Here is a 10,917-nt window from a genome sequence, read left to right on the forward strand (position 1 = left end):
TCCTTTTTTAAATCTTTGAATTGAGACTACTCTTGATTCCTTTTTTAAATCTTTGAATTGAGACTACTCTTGATTCCTTTTTTAAATCTTTGAATTGAGACTACTCTTGATTCCTTTTTTAAATCTTTGAATTTAGACTACTCTTGATTACTTGTTTTAATCCTTGAATTGAGACTACTCTTGATTCCTTTTTTAAATCTTTGAATTGAAACTACTCTTGATTCCTTTTTTAAATCTTTGAATTGAGACTACTCTTGATTCCTTTTTTAAATCTTTGAATTGAGACTACTCTTGATTCCTTTTTTAAATCTTTGAATTTAGACTACTCTTGATTACTTGTTTTAATCCTTGAATTGAGACTACTCTTGATTCCTTTTTTAAATCTTTGAATTGAAACTACTCTTGATTCCTTTTTTAAATCTTTGAATTGAGACTACTCTTGATTCCTTTTTTAAATCTTTGAATTGAGACTACTCTTGATTCCTTTTTTAAATCTTTGAATTGAGACTACTCTTGATTACTTTTTTTAATCCTTGAATTGAGACTACTCTTGATTCCTTTTTTAAATCTTTGAATTGAAACTACTCTTGATTCCTTTTTTAAATCTTTGAATTGAGACTACTCTTGATTCCTTTTTTAAATCTTTGAATTGAGACTACTCTTGATTCCTTTTTTAAATCTTTGAATTTAGACTACTCTTGATTACTTGTTTTAATCCTTGAATTGAGACTACTCTTGATTCCTTTTTTAAATCTTTGAATTGAAACTACTCTTGATTCCTTTTTTAAATCTTTGAATTGAGACTACTCTTGATTCCTTTTTTAAATCTTTGAATTGAGACTACTCTTGATTACTTTTTTTAATCTTTGAATTGAGACTACTCTTGATGGTGCAAAGCTGTTCTGTTATAGTGATTATTTGAAGTCACATAAGTACTCTTGAAAAATCACCAATATAAACTGATTCATAGATACACAAAAGACTGCAAATACTGAAATCTGGAGCAAAAACAAAAATCTGCTTGAGTGAGTTGCCTGTGGGAGCCTCAACCACTTCCTCTGGCTGCACAAATCATATATCCACCGTGCCCTCTGTGAAAATGTTACCCCTCAGATCCCCTTGCATCTTTCTACTCTCATCTATAACCTTTAATTTGAGACTCCTCTCAGAAAATAACTGTGGGCATTCCACTTATCTATGCCCTCGTGATTTTATCTATCTCAAGTTTCTTCAGCAAACTTTTTTGAATATTTTATTTATAATTTTTCAAACTCAAACAGTGTGAACAATCCATAATAAAAAAACACAAAATTCTCTAATTATATACAAGCTTCTCCAATGAGTCCTATTTTTGCCATTTCCCCCCCCCCTTCACAATTAATACATCCAAAGACCAATTTAAATAGATAGTCACCCTAAAGAAAAAAGGCAACAATAATTAACATTCCTGTAACATTTATTAGCATACCTTTATCTTCCTGACAAGTTCAGGACCAAAAAGTAAAACAAAACCATATTCTTATGAAAAAATGAAAGCATACTCAAAGGAAAAACTGTAATCATAAGATTTGTCAGAAGTTTCTTCAGCAAACTTGGCCAGCTTGTTATAATCTGGCGTCCTGCAAAATTTAGCTTTATTTTCAAAATTATTTGATAAAGAGGGCAAATTAAGATAAATTCCTTCAGATTTAATGAATGAAAATTGGTTAAATCACAGGAAACTCGGTCTAATTATAAATGCATATTTGAGCAGAGAGATACCCAGTAATTAGATCTACACATTTCATGGACAAAATTAGCTGGGAATTGGAGGACTAAAATAGAACTTTCAAATTTGCTGATGAAGTTATAAAATGTAGGATGCAGAATGCTTACCCGAGTAATTTATTTTTGAATACTTTATTTATAATTTTTAATATATAATTAATTTCATCCAATTGTAAATTATTAAAAAAAAAATTATTACATGTGGTAATATACTCCCATTCCACCCTCCCACCCCTAAAAAAGAAAAGAAAGAAAAAAGGAAGAAAAACTGGAGAATGACAAGAAATAAAACATTTATACAGAAAAATCTGTTGGAGGTTACCAAGAATTGAGGTTTTCAGACATATAAACCAAAATTTTATAAATATGGGCTCTGTATTTTTCAAAAAATATGACATTTATTTCACAAATTATAAGTAATTTTCTCAAACAGTATACAACTACAATGTTCTGCACACCATCTTTCCATGCCTAAATCTATTTCTGACTTCCATTATATTGCTATACATTTCCTAACAACTGCTAAAGCAATTAACACAAATTCAATTTGATAATTATTTAAATTTAATTTTGGCCTTGTAACCTTAATATTATTCAGTAAAATTTACAATGGGTCCTGTGGGAATTTGACCCCAGTAATTCATCCCAAAAAATTACCTACTCCTAACTAAATTGTCTAACTTTAGAAATTTCCAAGTTGAATATAAAAAGGCTTCAACCTCAGGTCTACATCTAAAGCATAAATCTGATACAGCAGGATTTAATCTATTTAATTTTTACAGAGTCAATAACAGATGTAAAAAGCTATAATGAACTAACCTATATCTTACATATATATGTTTAGTCAAATTATTCTTACATCTTAAATTGATTTATGCACCCCAATTTTAGGGGCCTTAGTTTGAAATAAATTATACATTACTGAAATAAATTTATTTACAGTAGTGTTAGAAATCAATAATTCTAATTCACTTTGATTGGGTAACTTCAAAATAGAACTTATTTTGCCAGATAAAAAAGATTTAACTTGGTAATAACAAAATAAAATATTCCAAGGTACATTTACTTTTCCCTCATTCTTCAAATGTTATAAATCTCCCATCTTCAAAACAATCTTCAATCCTTTTAATACCCTTCTGTCTCCAAATCCTCAAGAATTGGTTATCCATTAAAAAAGGAATAATCCTATTTTGATATCGAGGCATTTTCCTAGATAATAAACTTTTCAAACCAAATTCATTATCAATATTATTCCACAACTCAATCAAGTTGTTTCAAAATAAATGACTCCCTACTTCCAAATAACAGATTAGAATTCCATTTATAAATAAAATCTTGGGGATCCATATCCCCTATGACATCAAATTCAACAGAAGCCCAAGCTGAAAAACTATCTAAGTTAAACAATACATTTATAAATCTCAATTGAGCTGCTTTATAATAATTCTTAAAATGAGGAAGATTCAACCCCCCCCCCACCCAAAGTCATATTTCTAAGTCAAAGCATTTTATCTTTCCATAAAAATTTCCTAACCTCCATACTTAAATCCTTAAAAAAATTAGAAAAAATTGGAATGGGAATTGATTGAAAAAGAGATTGAATTCTATGAAAAACAATAATTTTAACACAGTTTACTCTACCAATTAAAGTAATAGGTAAATATTCCAATTTTTAAAATCAGCAAAAATTCTATTAAGCAAAGGTAAATAATTCAATTTATATAAATTTTTCAAATTAATATCAATTCTAATACCTAATTATTTGATACCTATATCAGGTCACCTAAATTGTATAACTATTTTGCAATCTGTATAAGGGCATAATCTAAGTCAGAGGCAATATTTATATGGGTGAATGATAAGCAATGTTTATTATCATAAAGATCTAAATATTGGAAAAGAGAACAATTGGTTTATTGTCAATTCATATAGCAAATGGGAGTTTAAGCTGCAGCATTCAAAAAAACTAGGGTATGATTTGTAGGACGTCCATTTGGTTCGATGTAATGTGCTGACATGACCTTGCTTAGGTTATTGTATCACCTGCCAGTCAACAGTCCTCCAAAAGGGCATTCAGCTATTTGCAAGAGCATAAGACCACCATAACATTTTGGATCATTGAATTGTGATGACAAATTAAGAGAACAAAATTATTCTCTTCACCAAATAAACAATGGAGTTTTTATAAAAAGCAGATGAAGTGCAAACTAACATTTTTTTCATTTAGGATTGCAGAATAGCAGTTACTTTCATATTATGAAACAATTATAGAACCAAAATTTGAAAAGGATTTTTTTACTTTTGGATAGCCTACTTAAAATATGATACCTTGATGAAGGGCTCAAGCACGAAGCATTGCTTTTGTATCTTTATCTTTGCTACATAAAGTATATTGTTTGGCCTGCTGAATTTCTCCAGCATTGTGTTTTTACTTCAATCACGGCATCTGCAGACTTTTATGTTTTACTCTAAAATATGATATCACCAGATGCCATCAATACCATTTGGGAGCTTACTCAAAGGAAAGCTTTTTAAATCATGCCCTTCCCTTTAGTCTTGATAAGGGTCCAAACCTGAAACATCAATTGACCATGATGTTACCTGACCTGCTGAGTTAATTCAGCAATTCTTTTTAAAGTTATAATCTGGGAACCAGGAATAATATTCAAAACAGATTCATTGTAAAATAATATATAATTGTTTGCTTGCATGTTTTCTGGCTCATTTGCTCTGTGTCATATGGAGGGATAAATTATACTTATCTTACCATGAAAAAAATGCCCATTATTGTTCCATAATGGAATGAGTTAAGAGACCAACATCACTGTATAGCTTGGAAATTTTTGATTTGTATATTATCTCATCTATGTACAACCATATAATAATTACAGCAAAGAAATAGGCCATTTTAACGCTTCTAGTCCGCACTGAGCTAAGTATTCTCTAGTCCACCTACCTGAACCCTGCCCATAACCCTCCATTCCCCTCCCATCCATATACCTATCCAAATTTTCTTTAAATTACAAGATAGACCCTGCCGCCACTATCTCCCGGAAGCTCATTCGACAGAGCCACCACTCTCTGAGTAAAGAAGTTCCTCCTCATGTTACTTCTAAATTTTTTCACCTTAACTTTAAATCATGACCTCTTGTTTCAATCTCTCCTACTCTCAATGGAAAAACCTTATCCACATCAACTACCTATCCCTCTCATAATCTTAAATATCTCTATCAAATCCCCCCTCAACCTTCTATGCTCCAAAGAATAAAGACCTAATTTACTCAATCTTTCTTTGTAATCTAGATTCTGAAACCTGGGTAACATTTTCATAAATCTTCTCTGCATTCTCTCTACCTTGTTGATATCCTTCCTATAATTCGGTGACCAGAACTGCACACGGTACTCTAAATTTGGCCTTACCAATGCCTTGAACAGTCTCAATATCACTTCCCAACTCCTATATTCTATGCTTTGATTTATAAAGTCCAGCATATTAAAAGCCTTCTTCACTACCCTATCCACATGAGATTCTACCTTCAGGGAACGATGTACATCTAGATCTTTCTGCTCCACTGCATTCCTCAATGCCCTCTCATTTACTATGTATGTCCTGTTTTGATTATTCGTACCAAAATTAAGCACTTCACAATTATCAGCATTAAACTTCATCTGCCATCTTTCAGCCCACTCTTCTAAGCAGGCCAAATCCCTCTGCAATCTTTGAAAACCTTCATTATCCATTATTCCACCTATTTTAGAATCATCTGTGTATTTACTAATCCAATTTACCACCCCATCATCCAGATCATTAATGTGTATGACAAACAGCAAAGGACCCAATACAGAACCCTGAGGCACACCACTTGTCACTGGCCTCCAGCCTGACAAACAGTTATCCACTATGACTCTCTGCCATCTCCCTTCCAGCCACTTTTCAATCCATTTGACTAGCTCAAAATTAATACCTAACTAATGAACCTTCCTAACCTTCCATGCGGAATGAAGACCTTACTGAAATTCATACAGACAACATCCACTGCTCTCCCTCATTAACATTCCTAGTCACCTCTTCAAAAAATTCAACAAGATTGGTCAAACATGAACTTCCACGCACAAACCCGTGTTGAGTGTTCCTGATCAGACCCTGTCTCTACAGATACTTATATATACTATCTCTAAGAACAATTTCCATTAATTTATCTGCTACAAACTTAAAGGCCTAATAATTGCTAGGCTTGCTCCTCGAACCCTTTTTAAACAAAGGAACCACATGTGCAATATGCTAATGACATTTGAAAAACCCCTGTCAGAGCCTCTGCTATTTCCTCACTAACTTCTCTCAAAGTCCTGGGGAAAATCTCGTCGGGATCTGGAGATTTATCCACCTTTCTTAATCATTATAGTTTCCATAATGACCCTCTTTGCTTCCTTTACCCTGCACAATTCAATATCCTTCTCCTTAGTGAATACCAAAGAAAAGCAATTGTTGAAGATCTCCCCCATCTCTTTTGGCTCCACACACAGTTGTTTGCTCTGATTTCTAAGGGACCAGTTTTATCCCTCACTCTCCTTTTGCTTATTAAAATATTTATGGAAACCTTTTGGATTTATTTTCATCCTGCTTGCTTTTCTAATTTCTTTCTTAAGATTCTTTTTACATTCAATGTATTCTCCGAACATCTTTTTTTCCTTGTTTCTTACATTTATTATAGGTCTCCCTCTTTTTTTCGAACCAAGTTTCTAATATCCCTTGAAAACCATGGCTTTCTCAAACTTTTGACCCTGCCTTTTAACTTAACAGGAACATAAAGATTTTGTACCCTCAAAATCTCACCTTTAAAAGACCTCCATTTCTCTACTTCATTTTTCCCATAAAACAAATCGTCCCATTCCACTCCTCGTAAATCCATTTGCATCGCCTCAAATCTAGATCCCCCCCCCCCACTTAAAAACCTCAACCCTAGGTCCTGACCTATCCCTTTCCATAATTACATTGAAGCTAATGGCCACTACGATCACTGGATCCAAAGTGCTCCCCAACACATGCCTCCGTCATCTGACCTATCTTATTTCCCAACAGTAGATCCAACACTGCCCCTTTTCTAGTTGGTACCTCTATGTATTGCTGTAAAAAAAAACTATCCTGCACACATTTTACAAACTGCAAACCATCCAGCTTTATCATAGAATGGGTTTCCCAATCTATATTTGGAATATTAAAATCTCCCACAATCACAAACCTGTGCTTATTACAAATATCTGCTATCTCCCTACAAATTGTACATGTTTCAAAATCTTTTATCAAATATTCTCATGCTGTTTACACTGATCTCATATTTCCCAGTAAAATCAGAAAGCAAAATCTTATTACTATGGTTTAAAAAAGCACATAATGAAAGGCAATCCACACACATCTCAGAGTAATTGAGTGGAAGTTCTGATCCTCAGATTCTGTAGCACTATTTTCTTTTGCCTTTACATTGAATGATGAAATTTTGAAACTTATTTCATAGCGTTGCCAAGTAATTGAAGCAGATGACAAAATGTGAACATTTTTTCTTCAGAATATTACAGCATACAATTTAAATAAAACTACTGATTCTATATTTTTAATACAATATTCCCTTTATGGCTAACTGGACCATTTTAGTGTTAACTGTTTAAGTGATATAAAATTGGACAAAGAAAGTTCAGATGAAACAGATCACAATATTCCGTTCAATTACATCACATTTCAAGGAACTCTTTATTCGATATGTACTTTATAGAACATTCATTTTTAAAGGGGTTATAGCTCTTTATTTGAATTAAACATTTTCAAATACAATTTAAACTGCTATTTGTAACTTGTATAATTGAATATTGTTTCAAATGTACTTAGCTGAATAGGGTGGTAATGTAGCAATCAGTTATTACAAAGGGCACTAATACAGTAGCTTGATTTGATGTTTGCATGTACTCCTTGCTAAGGTTAGCTTCTTGCTTGTTACAGATTGTCTGTCAATCAGCAGAATGTGTCTTGCGACTTGCATTGAAAGAACCTTTTGGTTTACTTGGAGGAGGGTGCACTGAATGTCATCTCGCTACTAAAATTGGATACAAGGTTTGTGCTTTATTCACAGTAAATGGAACCCTGTTCCATTAAAATATAATTGAAAGCCTACGTTATTTGCAGGGCTATATAATGAATAGATTAGAAACTTGTAAAGATCATGCATTCCTGCAGTAGGATTTTCTCCATGAGTTTTCAAATTCACATGTAGACTGAAATTTCCCAATTAAGCTTGTCAGTTATTACCCTGTCCATCAATGGTGACACAGCAACACCTCACTTTTCTGTATCCTAAAATCAAAATGCTGCAGATGACAGAAATCTAGAAAAATTAAAGAAACAAAAAGTACCCAGTAGGCCAGACATAATTTGTTATAGAGTTAACGTTTCAGGTTATAGAGAGGGTGAGTGAGAGAAAGAGGGTAGAGAATGTAAAAGGATATATAGAGAGGAAGATTGATCAGTGCAGAAAATGTAAGAGAATAAGAGAGGAAGGGGAGGAGAAAATTAGGGAGGGACAGAGTAGAATAGACAGAAGGGAGGGAAAAGACAATTAAGGATAGATGGAGTCAGATTAAATAGGAGAACAAAAGAGAGAGGGTCAAAGAAATGGAAAGATGCAGAGGTAGAGAGAGGAGAAAGAATGGAAAAGAAGCTGACAGGAGGGAGCAGAGAGAAATTGAAGCTGATTGGAGAGGAAGAAAGGTGGAAGGGGAAGACCTGGAGTGGTATATAATAGGGAGGGAGTGAGTGAGTGATTAGGACAGTGATGGGGAGACAAATACAGAAAGGGAAATTGTAGAATGGTATAGTCACAGAATGTGAGAAGTAACAGAGAGAGAACAAAATGCAGAAAAAAAATGAAGAGAGAGATGGAGCATGTCCTGGGAGGTGGGATCAAGAGAGACAGAAATAGGCAGATGGAGACACAGTGAGACATGCATAGAGTAACTATAAGAGGGAGAGGGAATGTGACTGAAAAAAATATAGGAGGGAGAGGAGAAATCACCAATGAATTGTATTTTTGAAAATGATAATTGTTGCATCTATTATACATGATCGCTAGAATACTGTAGGATACTATTGATGCTGAACTTTCTTCACAGAGCCGCTGTGTGACTGATGAGAAATTAACAGAACTGGGCTGCTCCCAGACAGAATACCGAGTTGTTGCTGATGGTTTCTGCCGCTCACTAGAGCGCACTGCATCTTCACTGGAACATGATGGTGGAGAGAGCTTCATTGATGCCAAGTATGGCCACCGTTGGTCAGTTCCAGCCAACATGCCTCTGGATACTCAATGGTCTGAGGTATTTTCTAGATGTGTTTGTGGACTGCATACAGCACAACAAAATCTGAAATGGACTGTTCTAGGTAATAAAACAACAATAAATAGCCAAGAAATTCCTCTTGAGAAACAAAACAAATCCTCCCCAGATCAATTAAAATTGGACTCCTACACTGTGAAACTTAATGCTTTACAAGTAGCAGTAGAAACAGCTAATATGATAGTTGAGATCCAATATGTTATTCAAGATCAGAATTAAACTTTCATGCTCCAGCTATAATTCAGACCTGATTTGCTAATCTACTCCAAAGTTCAAGGGCAGCTTTCAATCTGATGTTATTGATGTAATAAATTATAAATAAAATATTGAAACTGAACTGATAGCGATTTTAAATTTTGCTGACTGAGAAAGATCAAGGAGCAGAATTTTGCTTCTAGATGATCTGGTTGTGCAATGTGTTAATGCACTAATTTTGTACCACCATATGGTAAGAGGACATAAATCTGGTAACTTCTTCATCAGACCAGTTATGGAAAACTTATGGTGCTTCACTGCAAGAAATCAAAATATTGGATATGTCTTTGAATAGTTGATAATAAAACATCAGTGAAAGTATAAAACTAGCTCCGAGTACGAAGACAAGAAAAGGCTAGTTTCTTGTTCATTAGAGGGTACTCGAAGTACTCGAGATGGCAGAGGTCGACAGCATCGAGTCCACGCTGCTGAAGATCCAGCTGCGCTGGATGGGTCACGTCTCCAGAATGGAGGACCATCGCCTTCCCAAGATCGTGTTATATGGCGAGCTCTCCACTGGCCACCGTGACAGAGGTGCACCAAAGAAAAGGTACAAGGACTGCCTAAAGAAGTCTCTTGGTGCCTGCCACACTGACCACCGCCAGTGGGCTGATATCGCCTCAAACCGTGCATCTTGGCGCCTCACAGTTTGGCGGGCAGCAACCTCCTTTGAAGAAGACCGCAGAGCCTACCTCACTGACAAAAGGCAAAGGAGGAAAAACCCAACACCCAACCCCAACCCACCAATTTTCCCCTGCAACCGCTGCAATCGTGTCTGCCTGTCCCGCATCGGACTTGTCAGCCACAAACGAGCCTGCAGCTGACGTGGACTTTTTACCCCCTCCATAAATCTTCGTCCGCGAAGCCAAGCCAAAGAAGAGAGGGTAAATGCTACTCCAAAATCATGAGCTGGATGTGCTGTAGTCTCCTTGCTTTCCAAAATTAATTCCACAAACATTGAAAATAAAGCCCTTGTAAAGTGTTAAAACTAAAGAAAACTAAAAGTAAACTTGTTTCATCATTGAAGAAATGGAAAACAATGATTTTGAAATTGGTGTTGGTTAATCAATACAGAAGATGATGAATATGTTGACAAGAGCACTGCAGAGAAAATTGCAGAACTAAAGTCTTTTGTTATTTTAGCATTAACAAGATTGAGGTAAGGGAAAAGATGGGTTTTGTGGAGGTGAAAATAAATACGATGGTTGGAATATGGAGTTTACAGCTAATCTTTTAATCAGAAGAAGTCATTGAAATCAGTGAGACAGAAAAAAATAAATAGTAATAAATAATGTGCATAGCAAGAATCCTTGAATAAGTGTTGATTAGGAGTCTGCTGGTGGAGGGGTAGCAACTGTTATTGACCTGGTGGTATGAGTCTTGTAGCACCTATACCTCTTCTGAAGGTAGCAACAAGAAACGAGCATGTCCTGGGTGGTGAAAATGATTGCTGCTGCTCTCTCACAGCAGTATACCATGCAGCTTTTCTCAGTGGTGTGTCCACTACCTTTTGCA

General features: G+C 34.8%; 1 protein-coding gene across 1 annotated transcript in view; it reads left to right on the forward strand.

The window, feature by feature from the left end:
• mkks (MKKS centrosomal shuttling protein) overlaps window positions 1–9,484 on the forward strand; it is a 28,210-nt gene extending 18,726 nt beyond the window's left edge. Inside the window, exons 3-4 of the mRNA XM_069931858.1 lie at window positions 7,760–7,870; window positions 8,926–9,484. Coding sequence (XP_069787959.1) covers window positions 7,760–7,870; window positions 8,926–9,366 — 552 coding nt within the window. The 3' untranslated portion in view covers window positions 9,367–9,484. The remainder of the gene's footprint in view (window positions 1–7,759; window positions 7,871–8,925) is intronic.
• Window positions 9,485–10,917: the final 1,433 nt, after the last annotated feature.

This window comes from Narcine bancroftii, chromosome 4 (assembly GCF_036971445.1).
Source record: "Narcine bancroftii isolate sNarBan1 chromosome 4, sNarBan1.hap1, whole genome shotgun sequence".
Classification (NCBI taxonomy): domain Eukaryota; kingdom Metazoa; phylum Chordata; class Chondrichthyes; order Torpediniformes; family Narcinidae; genus Narcine; species Narcine bancroftii.